Raw genomic sequence first — 19,938 nt, forward strand, 5'->3', positions numbered from 1 at the left:
CTGTAATCTGATTATGAGCATTTTAAAGTGTAATGTAATCTAATTACAAGTGCTTATTTTTTTGTAATCTGATGATGTAATCCATATTACATGTAATCAGTTACTAACCAGCAATGTGTATAAAAATAAAAAAAATCTCTAGAACAGAGAGACAATATCTATATATGTATACATTTCTTATAAAAATGTATAACTGTCATTTGTTTTGTTTTTTCTATTTTTATTTCTGAATTATTCATCATTCAACATTTTTAATTTCATGTATTATTTTTAAGTAATCTAATTACAAATACTTAATTTCTTGTAATCTGGTCATGTAATCCAGATTACATGTAGTCCATTACTAACCAGCAATGTTTAAAAACTAAATGTGAATTTATCTCTAACTATATTATGTCTCTATACATTTCTTATGTAAATTGATAATTGTTCTCATTTTGTTTTGGGTTTTTTTTTTTCAGTTTTTTTTCCCCGGAGTTCATTAATATTTTTTATGTCATTTCTGATTTTTAAGTAACTTTAATTACTTGATGAGTATCTTGAGGAGCTAGAGTTTCTCTGAATGTCTGCTGCAGCTCTTGATGAGTGTTTAATTGCCGAGGAGGGCTGGTCTGTGGGATTAAGTGCAATGATGCTCCGTGTTTGTGCACGCCGTGAACGTCCTTCCCATTCAGAAGCAGTCCTACAGCAGAAGGGGACTCTGGGTAATTGACAGGCCCTCTCCACTAATTGTGTTGTAGTGCTGCCTCCAGCTATTTAGTATTAGTCTTACACTCCCTGTGCGCTCGCTCTTTCTCTCAGCTGATCTCATTTCTTTAGCCTCTAGCAGGCTTATCGCAGTCCAGGCAGCTTAGAGGCGTTCTCATCCCTCATCTGCATGTGTTTGAACTGTCATCCATCCTTTATCATCAGCGCCTTCCCTCTCTGTGTCTCCTTTTTGTTTCTCCTCTTTCATGTCTCTTGCCTCCCTTGATTCTCCTCATCACCCACATGCCTCCTACTACACTTGTGATCTTGGAAACACAGCAGCGAGCTGGCGATTGGATGCTCGGTTGCCGCAGAAACTGTGAGAGCCGATGTGATTGGCGGGTCGAAACTGATTTATATAGTCAAGGCCGATCACTGGGGTTATAGAGCTTTATGTAGCTTTTATTCCTAGGCCAAAAACTGTGTGTATGTGTGTATGTGAAAAATATTGTAATATTTAAAGTGTAAATAAAGTTATTCCAAACAAAGTCTAATTTAAAACACAGAGGTTTAATTGTTTGTCACTAATTGTTCAATTATTAATATATAGTATATGCATTGTTACCCTAAACGAGGTCTGATTTAAATTATTTATATGAAATACTTGAAATTAGACTTTGTTTGGTATAACAATGCATTATACATAGTTGCATTACAAATATTGAGTAATATTTTTGAAAATATTCACACAGAGTGCGGAGTAGGGTTATTATCATTAACTAAAACTAAAACCATAATTTTGAAATAAAATATTCGATATTAATATACAGTATATATGTATGTGTGTGTGTGTATATGTATGTGTGTGTATCAAGCGGCAACCTCCCGCTCTCTCTCGTGAAGCCAACACGGAAGTGACTAAAACTGCAATTCATCGATTGGCCGCTAGAGGCTGGCTCCAAAAGGGAGTCAGTCCCATAGACTCCCCATGTTAAAATGCCCAACTTTACAGCAGAAAAATTTTTTTTACATCCTGGTACAAAAAGTGGTTTTGGTCTATATAGCTAATTTTGCCCTTCATGACAACTGTGAGGGGGGTGAATATTTTTATAACTCATCCGTTTAAATTCTATTAAGGCTTAAAGTTCTGCATTATTAAGGGCGTGGCCACTTGAGTGACAGGTGGATTGCCGCTGCTGTCACCACCGTCGAGCTAGGTGGGCATGGTTTCAGCAACCAGCTCCCGTCTTTTTGCCCATTTTCGATTATCCGGGAGTGACGCGCGGTGACGCATCTAAATTTTGGTGCCAAAATATTTCAGAGACCAAAATTTTGGTGCCTCCCTATTGAAAATGTAAAAAGCATTTCACACCAATCAGTTCTTTTTTTCTTTTTTTCTTCTTCTTATTATTATTATTATTATTGAGGGATTGGTTGCTTTAGCATTTTGAGTGGCATTTTGGTCCAACTGGTCGGAGAGGGGTGCTTACTTATCAAACATATGGTGACTTTCAGCCCGAGTGAAATAAAATGTGATTCAATGGCCTGATCCATCTGTCTGACGCAAGTCTGCATAGACCACCAATGATAAATCTCCTCAGTACTCTGTGGATTCTTCTGTGAGTCGCACGCAGGATGACAGTGCTGCTTTGTTGCTGGTCACGCTGGATCCGTCCAATCAGAGTGACCGGAGCTGGACTCTCGCTCTCTTTTGATGCCTGTTTTATCGAGTCAGCATCACAGTCTGGGTTCCTGGATAACAGAGGAGCCTTTCTCTCCGTCCGCTGCTGATGTCATCCGCCCCAAACCCAGTTCTGGAATCCAGTTCCGTTTTGATTTGATTCTGATTCATTTGTTTGCGATTCACTAAAAAGATCCGGCTCATTTGAGTCATGACTCATTTGTTTTTGAATCAGACTACACTGCTTGCATTGTATGTTTCCTTAAAACATTAATTTTGATGATTAATAACAGGCCCAGACTGCGCAGTTGATTATGTTAGTTTAACGGGACGGGCAGTGTTGTACAAATACGCTTTCACACAGCCACTAAATAGGCATTGAATAAGAGATTGATATTAGGATTTTAAGAATTGTTGTCTGGATTATTCAAATGAAGATCTCTATTAGAAAATCAATAATTTTACCTAGCCCTAAAGCAAAGTTAGTCAACTCACTGACTAGTTGGTTTAAAAAATACTTGTTGCACAACCTTAGCGATGACAAAATCCATTGAGTGGAAACTTGCTTTATTAAAGAACATCTCAGCACTGCTATTTTTTAAATTAATTTTTTATTCTCTTTATTTTATATTTATCTAATAATTTTTTTTATTTATCCTTATTCTATTTTATATATATATATATTATTTATACCTCCTATTATACATCCTATTTCTGCCCTATTTTATTTTGATTTTAATTTTATTTATTCCAATTTTTTTAACTATTTTTATTTATCCCTCCTATTATAGTTATTATTATTATTATTTTTTTTTTTTTTATTCCTCCTAATTATTTAATGTATCCCTATTTGATTTTTTGTATTTTATTTTATATTTTGATGTTGTTTTTATCTCTCCTATTTTAGTTTATTTTTCCTTTATTTATTTTAGTATAAATATTTTTTGTATATTTTGCATTATTTAATTTTTATTTATCCCTCCTATTTAATTTTTTATTTTATTTATTTATTAAATTTTTTTGTTTATTCATTCTCCATGTTATTTTATATATTTTTAATTTTATTATTTCATATATTTTTTTTATTTTCCCTTGCAGGTGACTGCAGGCATTTGGTGCCTCGTTGCCATTTTAAGGGTTTTCTGTTACAAATGTATGCCAGCAAGCTGCAAAAATAGACTGTGTGTGCGTTCGTGAATGTGGAGCCTGCAGTGGCTCTTGTAGGAGGAATCTGATCCTTCTTGCCTTGTTCTTCAGCTCCACACCCCCGTCTCAGATGAGGTCCTGATCAATGCACCATCTCATTCAACATTACAGCATTAACACCAGCAGGAGAGAGCAGAGAGGACCTGCTGATGCTCTCCGTGTAGGATGTAGGACTGTAGGATGAGAGAGAGAGTAGGAGACATCTGAGGATGGAGGAGGAGCGGTGTAGATACAAAGAAGAAATGACGTGTGTAGAGCGAGTCAGAGATGTTCAGAATGAACCGCTAGCGTTCAGTTTACTGCATTAGTGTATGTAGGTGCTTTTACACCGCAGTGTGAAACGTAGCTTGCATATAAGGTTAGATATTCGAGAGTTTTTATTTTTATTATCTCTTTAATAGTATGTTTTTAGTTTTATTTTTATTATATTTCTTTAATAGTTTTTTTTAATAGTTTTTTTTAGGAACCATATACATTACCGTTCACACCATTTGCATTAAAGTCGCGATGAAACGGAAGTAGCGACAGATCTTTTACTCTGTATTGTGATTTTTATTTCATTGTAATGGATTACTGAAAAAATGTAGGGCGGGGCTTTATGCATTGGTTGTTGATTGGATGTTGAGATGTGGGCGTGGCTTTCAACAGTGTATGCAGATGAGTGTGATCTCGTGGGGGCGGAGTTTGATGACTAAGGGGGCGTTTACAAAACACAATTTTCAACTAAAAATGGAAAACTTGATGCGTTACGGCCGTTCATTTACACGACAGTGGCGTTTTGGAAATGCGAACTTTTGAAAACGGGTTTTTTAAATTGCAAGTTTTTGAAAACAATACACTTATCGTTGCGAATTTTGAAACGTTGTGTATTATGTGTTCACAGTGTTTCTTTACAAAGTGACATTGCCAACTACTGGCCTAGCGTGCGTAATACAGCTTTTTGGTTGTTTTCACGGGTCCATGTGAACGGGGATCGTCGTCTGTATACAGAACTTAAATAATTTCCGTTCTAGTACATCATCTTCATGTGAGCGTACCCTAAATGATGGGAGAAATCCTGCATCCATGACTTGAAAGAAGTGTGGTGTTTCACCGGATAATCCAGTTATGACATTCTGATTAAAAATAATTGTAAAAAATTGACCTCATAATGTTTATTTTTACAGTTTAAAAAAAAAAGAGAAAATTAAACATGCACACATGAATTAATCACAGTAAGATCTATAATTCATTTAGAAAAGAAATGCATCAATACCCTAGTGAAAAATAAATATGTATTTGAAATGCATTTATTTCATGCCAAGTATACATTTACATATTTATGCACTTAATAAAAATACCCTGCAATTGTACTTTTTGTATTCTTAAAGTCTGCTAAATTGGAGCAACTAATTTTGTACTTAGTGCACTTTAATTGTGTGGAAGTAGTGCTGAAGTCCAACTAAAGAGTATATTTGATTGTGCTAAAGTGGAACTATTGCAAGTATGCTTCAGGTGCACTTTAAATATCTCGCATTTACAGACTGATATTATACAGAGATCATACAGTCCTCATCAACAGTGACATTAAAACACATTTTAGGCTTAATATTAAGAAATGTGCAATGCACTGTAGAGCCTTTTGTACCGTTTACTGCCTACTGTTCTTTAAAAATAGTATGTGAAACTGCATGCATTATGCAATGCTACATGTTGCAGGTTTAATAAAAGTGATTCTTTTTAATGCAATATAATAAACTTGTGGCTTTTGTCACACGAGAAATGGATTTAATGCACTATATTCCCTGTGCTATAATGCACATTTTGGCAGCTCTGCTATTCCTACAGATCATTTGCATACTAGCGCAGTGCGCTGCAGAAATGTAGTGCACATCAGTGTTTTAGTATCTGGGCGTGGTGAAGCTGTGGATCTGGGTCGAGATGCTCGGCCATCAGATGAAGCGTTTCGTTATGCTTCCCTATCATAACGCGAGTGGAACTTTTAAATATCATATTGCTGTAATGCTTAATGATATTAGCCTTTATTGCAGCTCGCCAAACTGATAACAGCCCCGTCATTCTCCAGCGATCCCATGAAGATGTTTGTTGCGCTGCTGTGTGTTTTTACACTGTATCGCATGTTTGCAGAGTTCACCTTACCGCACGCCTTTCTCCCTCCACGCCTCCGATCAAATTACTCTGATGAAAGACAGGTAATACAAGGCCTTTCCCTTCTCTTTCTCTCTCCCTCACATCTGCTTGCTTTCCGCTCGAATGCATTATACAGAAACGTTAAAGGGGTCATATGATGCTTTTTTAAAGATCATTATTCTGTGTTGGTTATATTAGCTCTCGACATTCAGGCCGACTTCAGGGAACGGTGGCTTTTCTTTAAAGCGACTGCAGTGAAACCCGGCGCTCCAGATCTGTCTGCGTTCACGTCTCACCTGCCGTTTAGCGCGGTAGGATGATGCTTATTCTCAGTGCCATCGGGGAATCGCGGAAGGGGGTCTATACAAAATAGCTAGTTTGGAGGTAAAAGCAGAGCGAGCTGTTAAAGACTGGATCTAAAACCAGCACTACAGTACTGAAGCATGAAATCATGCTGTTGGGATAGTCAGGCGGTGTGATGTAATCTTCTGAAGGTTTACTAGCTAAATCTGTTTTTTTTTTTTTTTTAGCATTCTATTTTTTTTTGCATTAATATTTCAAGGCGGCATGAAACAGAAATAGCAATCGTCTTCTCTGCTGTGATGCATATTCGAGTGAAACCGCTTCTTGAATAAAAAAAAAATGTAGGATGGGACTTGATTTTAGTGTTAATTATAAATGATTAATCTATGCATATATATATTTGTTTTCAATTCATTTGCACTATATGAATAAAAAAAGTGCATGGAAAAATGGTTTATAATAAACATTGACAATACTGTATGGAATGTTGCAGCTTCTAATTTTTATAGTGAAAATATTTAAATTAAAAATTGAGGTTATGCCATCAACATTAACAATATTTAATATTTTATGTAGTAGGGTCAAAGACGAAAAAGGGTTTAAGCAAAAAAAAAAAAAAAGTGTAATACTGCTTTAAATTGTTGTTGTTTTTCCTCAAAAAATGTAAAAAAAAAATATGTTTAATTTATTTGCAATTTTGTTTTTCTGAGCAAAAAATAATAAAAATATCATACATTTTCCCCTGATTTACAGAAGAGACCCACTAAAATGTCATTGTGTAACAATTTTGTCAGGCATATTTACAACAAAAATCAATTTGTGACATATTAAAAGACTAATTACAAATTGTGACATTTTATTCTCCAAAAACGTATTTGAAACCTTAAAAGTAGACACTTTACTTACATTTAATGTGCTTTCTATGGACATATAATCACTTTTGTACATTTCTTTTGATGCAGACATCTTAATGTCTTTGACCCAGACATATATAACTTGTTAATGTATATAATTTATTAAAATTACTTTTTTATATATATTTTGCATTATTTTATTTAATTAAATAAATAATTTAATTAAATATTTGTTTTAAGTATATTTATTTATATTTTTTAAACTAAAGTCTAATTTGTTAATTTATATATTATTGTTTAATTTAAAGAAAAAATGACCATTTTCAGTTTTTGCAGAGTTATTAATATTAAGTATAGTACATGGTTTTAAGAATCGTTAAATTTCATTTATATTAGTGACATTGGTAGTGTTGCTAAAACTGTCTTCAAAGATGTCATGTTAATTGTTGCATGGTTTAATTTAATCTAAAATGGGAAAGAAAAGTAAATGCAACATGCAAAATACAAGGATGATGCCTTTTAAATTCATATCTCTTTAAAGCGCTGTTACTATAGCCATCGAAGCACAACCTTCAGCAATAGGATACTGACAGTTTTGTAAAATAAATGTTGTAGTTATTCACCTATTTACCCTTTTGTAGGGCCGTAGTTGTTTTCCTTAAATGGCATCTGAAGAGGTTTCTTCTTTGAGAAAATCGATGGGATTTTACTGCTGCTAATTAACTAGTCGTTCAGACAGTCTACCAACTAGTTTGAATGTCAAACGTAACTAAACGCCTGTATCCCTCTCTCTTTTCTTCCTAGGCGAAGTCATGTATATGTCACCTGTGTGGAGCTCATTTAAATCGGCTTCACTCCTGTCTCCATTGTGTGTTCTTCGGCTGCTTCAGCAAGAAACATATCCACGAGCACGCCAAAAACAAGAGACACAACCTAGGTAAGATGCACGCAGAGACTTACTCATACGCATCTCAGCTGCTCTAAGGTAAGACTCGCTCCCACACGGAAAATAGAGCACACGATCGCCACAATTAAAGCTCCGATAGAGCTGATAAATAAAGGGCACAGAGTCACAACACTTTAGGTCTCTGTGAGAAGGGTTTGAGACGCACATTGAATATTGAACAGAGAGATATTCTGATTTAATTAAATAGCTCAGCTCTACTTGCACCAAAACTAGGGCCCTGTATAATCAGTTTTATTTATTTGTTTATTTTTTAATTAAACTTTAATACGCAAAGCATGTCTAATCATTTGAATTAATCAATCTTTAACAACTTAATAGTTTTTTTTTTTTTTTTTTACAATAATGGAAAAATGTACGTTTTTTAAAAATTATTTTTATTATAATTTTTTTACACTGAAATTCTTGTCTGTTTACATTTCTGGATTTATGATTATTATATATAAATAATGAAAGAAAACATTTTTTGATTTATATATTTATGATTTTATATATATAAATAAAAATTTAATTACAAAATGTTTTATTTAATTGTTTATTAAAAAAAAATTATTTATGTATTATTATTTCAGTCGTAATTTTTCTGGATTCCATTTTAATGGGTTAATTAAATTTTAATAATCAAAAAGCATGTCTAATCAATGAAATTCATAAAACGTAATAGTTTACCATTTTTGTTACAATAATAAATAAATAAAAAATGTGCTAAAAATGTCAATAATTGAGGCCTGTCATTTTTTTTTTTTCCTGGAATTGTGTTGTCCGTTTATTTTTTTTATGGATTATGATTCAATAAAAATGTATAATGAAAAAACTGTGGTAATTAAACAGTTAACAATTGAATTACTCTTTTAAAACGTAATCAGAAAATTTAAAATTCCTTTTGTTTTTTGCTAAACAAAGTACTGCACAACAGAGGTTTACTGTTAAAAATCATGGAAGAAAGTTTACACTTTAAATTCCATTTTTATGACTGGATTCCGCAATTATGTTTCCGCATCGAAATCATAAGTCCCTTCAAAACCCAGTTTCATGTCTGCTGTAAAAGCTTGATCGTCCTCTCGAGCAAGAAGCAGCAAGTGCACAGATCCGGCCGCGGATGCTTGGAAGGGGTCTTGGATTTTTCCCAGCTCCTTAATGCATCGCTGGCATGTAATTATCCCCTCTGTTATAATGAGGAACGGTGCCACCCTCCAACAACAAACAAATAAAAAGCGCAAACAGACGGGAATGTGGGTAATTATAGTATGCAAGGGGATAATAGTTCCTGACTCTGCGTGTGACTCGCGGCGTTTGTTTCCAGCGGTGGCGTAGAGTTCATCACCCACCTGTTTCATACAGCTCTGAGCTTTACATGAGGAATTTAATTACTTTCTACCTCGAGATACGGAGCTGCCGTCTCTGTCTGCCACCCTTTGGGAGTTCCTTGTGTATTAACAGAGGAAGGAACACCTATGATACGGGCAACAGACTAGGGTTGTGACGGTGAGGAAATTTCCCCACCGGTTAATCGACGTGTGACAACACCGGTATCACCGCGTTTCCTCTTTTCCTCGCTTTCCTTCGCTTTTAAATAGCTTGTAAAAGTGGTGTGCGCATTTTACTTTCACTTTCAAATAGCGGCAATTCGGCGTCAATTGCTTGAATGCAACAACAAAATACAACGTCAAACTCACTTTAGCCTATATATAAAACATAGAACTTTTATTAACAAAACAAATAAAAATACACCATGCTATAGGGCAGGCTATGCCTAATATAAAATAACAAATAACTTACGCTGCATTGAGCAGCCGCGTTCAGTTTTTAATTGTAGTGTCTGCTCTTTTACTGAACTAAATGATTTTTATTACTATAAAAAAATCAAAACGGCGGTGGGCAAGTGACGTAACCGGTGTTGCGGCTTAACAACTGTATCACCGTCAGCACCGTCTATCGCGGCAAGCCTACAACAGACATGCAAAATATCGACTTGTGAGTTACTTCTGATTCCAACAGAAATGTATATTATTTTCGAAAGGCAGTCTCTTTCTGTAATGCATCATTCACAGATGGCCTGAGTGGCTCGAATCGGCCATGCTGACTCATAGTGTGCTGCTGTTGGACGTTGTCGCCCGTTTAAGCATCTTTTATGTCTCTTGATGAACAAATGAAGTCCCTTGCTGCTGATCCAGTGTGGTTTGTTTGGCTCCAGGTGATGGTTTATGGTTTCTCGTGCCGCAGGCGTCATAATGCATCTGCAGCATCACCGATAGCTCAGGTTTCGCTGCGTTCCCAGGTGGCATCGAGGCATCGCTCGTGTGTCGAGTTCCCCTCGGGGTTTGATTGAACATTTAATTAGGTTAGCCTGCGTACAAGGGATGTCTGAATGAGCGCAGCTCCCGAGGAGGAAAGCTGTGATTATTCTCCAAAGACGAACGGGGAGTAATTAAGTCTGATTGAGCCGGCTTCGTTTTGTGCATCTCTGTTGTTCAGGTTTATTTAGATGGCGTTTTGTTTTTTCGTCTTCTCTGTCTTGTCGGCTCACACTTGTCAGGCTTGATCTCTGTGTTCTTTCCTCTTTTTCCTGCGCTGGTTCCCATGGTTACCTGAAGGCCTGCTATGCTTTTGGTTTATTCATCTGATGCCTGTGTGTGTGTGTGCATCATGCAACCCCGCCTCGTTTTCTTGTGCAACTTCTCTCTTTTCTGCTTGTCTAATCCAAATAATGTTAAAAGCCATCATGCATGACCACTGTCTTAAAAAATAGATGAAAATGCAACGCTTTAAAATAGTGTCAAAGTTGAAATAAGACGGATATATTGAGAGACCGTTTCTTCCATATTGTGATGTACACCCAAATGAAAAGAAACAATGTAGTCCTGGTTCTATCCATCAGTTGTTTTAGCGGAGAAATCCCAATTTTAAAGCCCAAAGTTAACTAATTATACGCATTAGCAATCAGAGTTAATAATTACACTTATTTTTTCAAATGCCAGAGTCACCATGGTAAAAATTGTGACAAAAAAATGAGGAAAAAAGTATTCTTAAAAATATATTTTTTTTAATTAAAAATGGTAACACTTTACAAAAAAATAAGATAAACCATTTAAGTATGAAATAACCAGTGTCGTTTTAGTATCATTGATTAACTGTTATTATTTTGAATTAGATTTTATTTTATTTTTAAATTTTTAGTAATCTTGTGTTTTTGTTTTTATATATTTACATATATTTTATTTACATATTTTACATAATGCACATTTTACTTTTTAATAATAACAATAACTTTAATAGCATTTATTAATCTAGGTTAATGTTAATTCTAAATACATTTTTAACATGGTTAACAATTGTTATGAACAAACATTGAACAATGGTATATTTATAAATTAACATTAACCTAGATAAATAAATTCTGTTAAATATTGTTGTTCATAGCCATTTGTTAACAACCAAAAGTACATTGAGTGGTAAAATGTTACCGTTAAAGAATGTTTTACATTTAATGAATCTAATGCACCAGGAATGGTAATGAACAGGATTATAGCTTAATAATAGGAATGTACTATCATAACAATATCAACCCTCTTCATTTTGTGAAGACAGAATGCATTTAATTTCTGTGATGCATTTGTGAGTGCAACAGAAATATTTTAGAGGAAAATAAAAGGTGTTTAATAAAAAAGGGAAAAAATGGTGTTTATCCAGTAGGATTTAATTGGATTGTGGTCATTAGTACATGATATTGCATTTCGTTGCATTTTAATGCAAGCATTTTTTTGGCTTGCACTAATAAACCATAATCATAACTTTGATTTACCACATGCCTGTGCTGATTGTTAAAGTCCTGCCAGTTGGACACTGAGACTTCTGTCCCTTTACAACAACTGAAAATAGCCGTGCGAACATTCAGCCGCTAGTCTCTCTTCACTGAAAGCCACTAAAAGCCTCATAGTCTCCCGAGCACCTGTCGGCGGCTTGTGCCAGGCTGTGCATTGGTGTCGTGTCACAAATAGACGCCCGTCCCCGCTGCTGCGCTCCACCTGCGAACATTTAGTGCGTCTGTGTGAAACAGACAATCATTGGGTTGCCATGGGAACTGAAAAACAGGTACTGCCGCTGCAGACTCGGAGAGATGGAGGGATGAGCATTCGAGAACGATAATTCATAAATAATACTCCTCATTCACAATTACGGGTCTGCGTTGATATTGCAATGCTCGCTATGACATTTCACAGAGGACACGATATTGTGGCACAAGCAGCGATGGATGTTTTCTGTGCTGCACCCTAATTATTATTCCCATCACTTATTAAAGGAGGCAGATTTGCTGCACTGCTTGCAATGCTTCCTTAATGCCTCATCCATATTTACAGGACAGATACGGGAAGATGCGAACGCCAACTTCTCTAAAAGGCCTCTAATAGGTTCCTGTGTTGTTCTTCTCTCATTCAGCTATAGATCTTTTGTACGGTGGAATATATTGCTTTGTGTGCCAAGACTACATATACGACAAAGACATGGAGCAGATTGCCAAAGAAGAGCAAAGAAAAGCGTGGAAATTGCAAGGTAGGTCCCCCCTTCTCTTATGCATAATGTAGTTCAGCTTCGCCTGTAGCTTAAGGTCCTGTTAATTCAGAAAACCAATGTTGCAAGCTGTTGGGTTGCGAGCCACAGGAGGGCGTGAGTGTGTGTTTTGTTTCAGACACTGATAACGGCTAATTTTTCTTGATGATTTTGCTATTGAATCTGCTTGATTGTAAAATGCAGCAGTGCTAAACCAGTTTTGTGTTTGCTGAAGGAAATGTAAAAAATAATAGCGTTCTGATTTTATGCAAGTTTTACACAGGTTTCGTTTAAATTAATTGCTCTGTCTTTGTCATGACACTGCATGTGAATATAACAGTGACGTCATTGCATTTTGAGCTGGTTTGATCGTAGGCCTCATTGATCTGAGCTCATGCAGTGAACGCTGCCAAAATTACCCACAAATGTTTTTCACTTAAACTGAAGTACATAAGCTCAAATAAACCAGGCTAAATTATTTATATAAAAGTTTAATTTTAGACAAGCCCTAACTAGAATATATACATTACTATTCAAAATTTTTTTTGAATAATAAAGAATATTTTTATGGGTTTTTTTTGTGCTCACCAAGGCTGCATTTATTTGATCAAAAATACAGTAAAAAATGTAAAATATTATTACAATTTAAAACAACTGTTTCTATGTGAATATATGGTAAAATGTAATTTATTTCTGTGATCAAAGCTGTATTTTCAGCTTCATTACTCCAGTCTTCAGTGTCACATGATCTTCAGAAATCATTCTAATATGCTGATTTGCTGCTCATTAAACATTTCTGATTATTATCAATGTTGAAAACAGTTGTGCTGCCCAATATTTTTGTTGAGACTGATACATTTAATTTTTCAGGATTCTTCGATGAATATATTTGAAAATAGAAATAATTTTTTACATAAAAAAAGTCTTTACTGTCGCTTTGTATCAATTTAATGCATCTTTTCCTGAATAAAAGTATTGATTTCTTTAAAAAAAAAAAAAAGTTGTGTATATTCATAGGTTGCTTTATATGAAATATAATGCAAGAATTCTCTAAAACATCAGGTATTGGAGAGAAATATTCAATGTGGGAGCCTACGAAACGAGAGCTGGAGCTGCTGCGACACAACCCCAAACGAAGGAAAATTACAGCCAACTGCACCATAGGTAAGAACTTCATTTCCCACAGGCCTCGCTTCTGAGCGATTCCCCCGAAACCCTGCTCGATAATACAGCACTTAGTAGTTGATTAGGAGTCTGCCAAAACTCATCTGTATAAAACTAGTCGGTTCAAACGATCTTGTAGTAGTCAAGCATCTGGAGACTGCAGCGGAGCCAAAAGCACTCTTTTTTTTTATTGGCCAATCAGTTGCGAACATTTCATCAATGTTGGTGTGTGCGTGCCATGACGGAGAGAGAGTAAGAGTCTCTGTGCACACAAATAAGGAGAGATGTGGATGTTGGCCATTAGAGAAATAATCCTTCTCCTCCTCAGTGCTTCGGCTCTCTCCCTTCTCTCATTTTGGCCTGTTTCTCCTCAGTCAGAGGGCCTGGCACTGGAGTAATAGTGTTAAACGGCTGCGCCACAGGCCTGGCATAGGCGCTAAACGCCAACCTCTCTCACACCCAGAGAAACGCACTAATGCGATTAGCCATATGAGAGCCGGAGCTTCCATTGATCATTTAGGACATAATATGGCCCATGCATGATGAATTCAGTAGGGTTATTGAGTGAGGTGTTGGTTTAGAGCCTCTCTTACACCCAGAGTAAACCGGAGGCGTGCGGTGACACAACGAATCACGACAGCTTGAGGCTGCGTCTACTGGAAGTGTCAAAACATGTTCGTTAAAGACGGGCCAATCAGCTGCGAGCTCAGCGCTTCACTTCAGGACAATAAAATAAATAAAAAATCCAGTTTTCAACAGCAAAATCATTTTGCACAAAGTCATTTTTTATACCGGTAGATTTGTACTCTAAAGCAACTAGGATTGGGAATTGGGACACACAGTTATACAGATATACAGAATGATGTTAAATATAAAATATAGCACTGCAGTGTAGTCTTAAAGCAGAACAAAAGAGTTTCTTGAGGCAGCTCTTTATAGTGAATCGAAAATATACAGCACAACTGATTCCTGAGTTTTTTTTTTTTTTCAGTGAATCAAAAACATACTGCATAACCAGAATAGTCTGATTCTTGAGTAAATAACTTTTCAGAGCCAATTATTTATTGTGAATCAAAAACATTCTGCTTGACTAGTGAGCTAGCGACTAGCGAACTGTTTCCTGAACGAATGACTCTACTGAATGAACGAGTAGGTTCTTTTTAGTGAATTGAAAACCTAAAGCACAATCAATTGGTGTGATCCAATTGATTCTTTTACCGATTCTTTTGAGTTGGTCCTAGTGAATCAAAACCATACAGCACAACCAGAGTCTGATTCTGAAGCAAATGACTCTTTTGAGTAGGTTCTTTTTGGTGAATCAGAAGCCAGTGTGATCAAACAGATTCCTTTACTGACTCTTTTGAGTTGGTCCGAGTGAATCAAAACCATATAGCACAACCAGAGTAGTCTGATTCTGAAGCAAATGACTCCTTTGAGACACATTTTTAGTGATTAAAAAATATGCCGCACATCCAGAGTAGTCCGATTCTTGAGCAAATGATTCTTTTAAAGCCATTTCGTTACCTTAAATCGAAAAACACAGCACAACCGGACTGATCCGACCGATTCCTGAACGAATGACTCTTTTGGGCTAGTTCTTTTTAGTGAATCACACACATCGCTTACAACTTACTGTTTTGTTTTGTTTTACTGTGAAACTTGCATCACAATTATCACAATTATAATTAAGGCTGACTATCTAAAATGATACCAAATATTCCTCCAAACTTCAAGAATTATTAATGGAACTGTGGAATCACTACCAGCATCATTTAATTACTTACAATAGCAATGCCTAAAAACAACTTGTGTATGCACACCCAGTTTATTTTGTGCAAGCAGTTTGTTTTTGGTGGATGCTGGTTTGTGAAGCAGTGGGTCGTTGTCAGCAGCGGTGTGTGTGTGTGTGAGCAGGATCAGGCGTCTATATGATGTTCATTAATAATATATTAGCACTTGAAAGCGTGAGGTGCCGCAGGAGGCGTGTCTCTCTCCAGATCTTCTCATGCTCTGCTACTTGTTTTGGTCGTGTGTCCGTCTCCGTGCCTCTCTTTAACTAAACTCTGGGAAGCGTGAGGAGCAGATGTCTGGGAGTGAAGCCAGTTGAAGACGTTTAGCCACCCGGTGAGAGGAGCGCAGGCCTTCTGTCCGCTCGTTCCTCCTGTAAGCTGTCAAACTGAGCGAGAGGGAGAGGAGGCTCTGACGGGGCTGTGCACTTCAGATCGAGTCGAGGATATTTACCTTGTGAAAATGCATTGGTTTGCTCAGTTTTAACCATTTGCACAAGCGCTCAACTGAAGAGATTTGGTTTATCAATCCGATGTTGTTGTGTCCCTGCAGCCTGTGCTGCCAGACTAGATTTTCTAATAGGCCAAGAACTTTTCACCATTTGTTTTTGTTTTATGCCCTTTTAAATAATTTTTTCAATTTGTTTTTATATGCATGTTGCCCAAATTGGTTTCTGTGTAACCTCCAGATGGACTTATATTTTATTATTATTATTTTTGAATCTTTATTGCATATTACTCATTCATTATTATTATTATAATTATAATAATTACTAATAAAATTGACAAATCGTAAATGTAAAGTAAATAAATAAAATGTTATTGTTAATTATAGTAATGTATAAATAATAGTAAATTATTAATAAAAGGGGTGGTACAGTAAATACAAAGTAAATTAATAAAAAATTTTTTTTTAATTTAAACATAAATTACTAATAAAAATTGACACCGTAAATATGAAGTAAATAAATTATTCTTAATAATAATTTATAAATAATAAAGTGCTAATAAAAATGATGACAATAAACAATGCAATGTAAATTAATAAAATTTATAAATAATAAATTACTAATAAAAATGGTGATAACCGTAAATACAAAGTAAATAGTTATTATTGTAACTATTATTATTATTATTATTAATAATTATAATTATTTACAAATGATAATAAATATCAAATCAAAATTATAACAGTAAATAATACAAAGTAAATTACTAATAATAATAACAATAACAATTGTATATATTTTTTCTTTTTATGGTTTGTACATTTTTAGTCATTATCAACAATTTAATAATAATAATAATAATAAATTTAATAATTTAATAATAAATAAGTATTTTATATTCATTTGTTCTTACTCTGTAATTTTTATAGTAATGTATTATTATTAATATTATTATTATTATTATTTATAAATAATAATACAAATTATAACAGTAAATGATACAAAGCAAATTAATAATAATACCAATTGTATTTTTAATTCACTTTTTACGGTTTGTACTTTTTATTTTTATTTTATTTTTTAGAAATTTAGTATCAATAGTTAAGTTAAAAGGAAAAGCTAAAAAGTTTAGAATTTTAAAACAGTTTAAAAATGTAAAATTATATTTTATTTTATAAATATTACTGGTGATGAGTCTTTTATTGTGAATACTCAGCCACAACATTTCTTCATGTTCATCCTTATTTCTACCTCTCTCCATGTTTCCCGTCTCGTCTCTTCCAGGACTGAGGGGTTTGATAAATCTTGGGAACACGTGCTTTATGAACTGCATCGTTCAGGCTCTCACACACACTCCGCTGCTGAGGGACTTCTTCCTGTCCGACAGACACAAGTGTGAGATGCAGTCCAACTCCTGCCTGGTGTGTGAAATGTCTCAGCTCTTTCAGGAGGTGAGCACTCAACACACACACTCACTCACTCACTCACTCACTCACTCACTCACTCACTCACTCACTCACACACACACACACACACACACACACACAAAAACGAAACATTAACTATAACGCGTTTCATAAAATACAACTACTGGCCAGATTTCCGAGAGGTAAACTAATGCGTTAAAATGCCGAAAACTGCTGTAATTTTTTCAACTTTCTGGCGAGTGTGCTTGAGAAGCACTGAAATGAATGGGCTTCAATATAGTTGTTTGGAACTATTGGCTGCTCCATGACTCGCTTTACTTCCACATTCCTCAGTTTCTATGGAAACCTATGGGAGTGTCGCAACTCTGTTTCTCAACGGCTCTGTTTACAACAGTTTCGAACGTGGCTCAGCCAATCAGAATCAAGGACCGGAACTATCCGTTTTATAAACCCATATATGAGACGCATATCTGAGGAAAAACGCCACCTAGAGTGGAGGCGTGAATTAGCAGAAGGCGATCAATCGTTTCGCGTTCAGTGTGAAAGCACAGTTCGTCGGCGATTCGCCTCGCTCTTTGGCATCGCGCTCCGTGTGAAACGGCATTTACACGCCCATTTCTGGAGTCTTTTTCAGGTCTAAGGTGTGAAAGACCAGTGCAGAAACGGGGGGGTTTCATGACGCTTTAAACCTTCTGTGGTGCATGTCATCCTCCTCTCTTTCGTCTGTCCTGTAGTTCTACTCGGGTCACCGCTCTCCTCACATTCCCTTCCGGCTGCTTCACCTGGTTTGGACTCACGCTCGACACCTCGCCGGCTACGAGCAGCAGGACGCTCACGAGTTCCTCATCGCTGCTCTGGATGTGCTCCACAGACACTGCAAAGGTACTGCAGCCAATCAGACGCCACTGTTTCAGTGCAGCAGCCAATCAGAGGACAGCTGGGTTAAACCACTTCGTTCAGAGTTGAATGTGGGATTTTACTACTTGATATTTCAACATGACTTGATTGCGCAACATTTAGAGTATGTAGCAACCAAACTGTATATTACTCCATTTTTATGTTATGATTAATATTACTAATTTCAATTTATAAATAATACATTTCTAATAAAAATTGTGGCAAACAGTAAATGCTATTATAAATGCTATTATTATTAATAGTCATATTTTATAAATAATTATAATAATACATTAATAGTAAAAGGTGATGAGTAAACAATAAAATCATAATAATGGAAAAAATAATAAGAAATTCAGATGAGACAGATATGGGATTTTCCTACTTGAATTTTCAACATTACTTGATTGTAAAACATTTATGATGCAGCAACCAAATTGCATATTAATCATTGATTTTATGTTGTTGTTAAAAAAAAAAAAAAAATAATAATAACTTATAAATACGTTACTAATAAAAACGGTAAATGCAGAATAAAGTAATAAAAAATTATTATTTAATTTAATAATAAATGGGGATAAGAGTAAATGATTCAAAGTAAATGAATAAAATAATAATAATATACAAATAATAATACATCCCATTAAGAGTAGGATATGGGTTTTTGCTACTTGATATCTCAACAGTACTTGAGATGTAGCAAACAAACTGCATATTGCTCATTTATTTTTTGTTGTTATTAAAATAATCATCATCATATATAAATAATACATTCTAAAATAAATAGATACAAATAAATTTACTAATAAAGTTACTAAGATAAATTGTGATAAACAATAAATACAATGTAAATTAAAAAATATTTTGTTAATAAATTAATAAGACATGATAAGAGTAAACGATACAAAATAAATGATTAAAATAATAATTTAGAAATAATACTAAATTAATGCAGTGCATGTTTTCTATAGGTGTAAGATCCATCATTTGCCGTGTTTTTTTTACACAGCTGTTTCTAAAAACTGCAATTTGTTTCTGTCAATTCTATTTTCACTGAGTGTTTAGTCTTAATTTTGTGATTTATTCACCATGTTTGTGTGCCGCATCTCTGCGAATAGTGGTTTTTTGCCAGGTTTCAGAGTTGGAAGGCCGTCTTCAAGATCTGTTGCACTTTATCCAGTAGGAAGCTGCAAATCTTTCCGAATTGAGTGAAACGCAGCATTAGCTAGTTAATCATATTAGTTCCACCTGGCTAGTTTAGAGATGAAATGGGTGGCACGGAGCAGGAGAGGTAATGAAGGAAGGCTGCGTGATGCGTGTTAATGGTGACAGCTGTGGGAACGCAGGACAAGCCGGAACAGAATGAGTTTGCCGATTGAGCTGTTAAAGATGAAGTGTGTGGGTTCTGAGCCACATCATCTGCCATTGGCTGGACAAACACAAAGCCCCGCCCCAGAATAACGCCATTGGTGGAGCCGGTGGGGCTGTGTTGGGCTGATCTGATGCTCAAACAAACAGAGCAATGTTTTGGTAGAAAAAGTATTTTAACATCGAGAAAATTACACAGATTTACCTTTAAAGGCATAGTTCACTCAAAAATGAAATTCTGTCATTTACTCATCCTCATATTTTGAAGAATGCTACCAAACAGTTTCTGTGGCTTTTTTCTCCCTACTGTGGATATCAATGGATACCAGCAACTTTTGTTACCAACATTCTTCAAAATATCTTCCTTTGTGCTCTATTCTATTTGCGTGTGTCTGTGTGTGTCTGTGTGTGTGTGTCTGTGTGTGTGTGTGTGTGTGTGTCTGTGTGTGTGTGTGTGTCTGTGTGTGTGCGTC

The 19,938-nt window shown here is 35.4% G+C and overlaps 1 protein-coding gene across 2 annotated transcripts in view; it reads left to right on the top strand.

Annotated features, from left to right (window-relative positions):
* Window positions 1-19,938, top strand: part of LOC107719913 (ubiquitin carboxyl-terminal hydrolase 22-like) — a 38,742-nt gene that overhangs the window by 8,397 nt on the left and 10,407 nt on the right. For both annotated transcript variants that reach the window (XM_016527467.1, XM_016527473.1), the window contains exons 2-6: window positions 7,666-7,798; window positions 12,263-12,376; window positions 13,436-13,537; window positions 17,058-17,224; window positions 17,935-18,082. In XM_016527467.1, the coding sequence (XP_016382953.1) occupies window positions 7,666-7,798; window positions 12,263-12,376; window positions 13,436-13,537; window positions 17,058-17,224; window positions 17,935-18,082 (664 nt within the window). The remainder of the gene's footprint in view (window positions 1-7,665; window positions 7,799-12,262; window positions 12,377-13,435; window positions 13,538-17,057; window positions 17,225-17,934; window positions 18,083-19,938) is intronic.

The sequence above is a fragment of the Sinocyclocheilus rhinocerous genome, unplaced genomic scaffold (genome assembly GCF_001515625.1).
Source record: "Sinocyclocheilus rhinocerous isolate Xijiao unplaced genomic scaffold, SAMN03320098_v1.1 scaffold792, whole genome shotgun sequence".
Lineage (NCBI taxonomy): Eukaryota > Metazoa > Chordata > Actinopteri > Cypriniformes > Cyprinidae > Sinocyclocheilus > Sinocyclocheilus rhinocerous.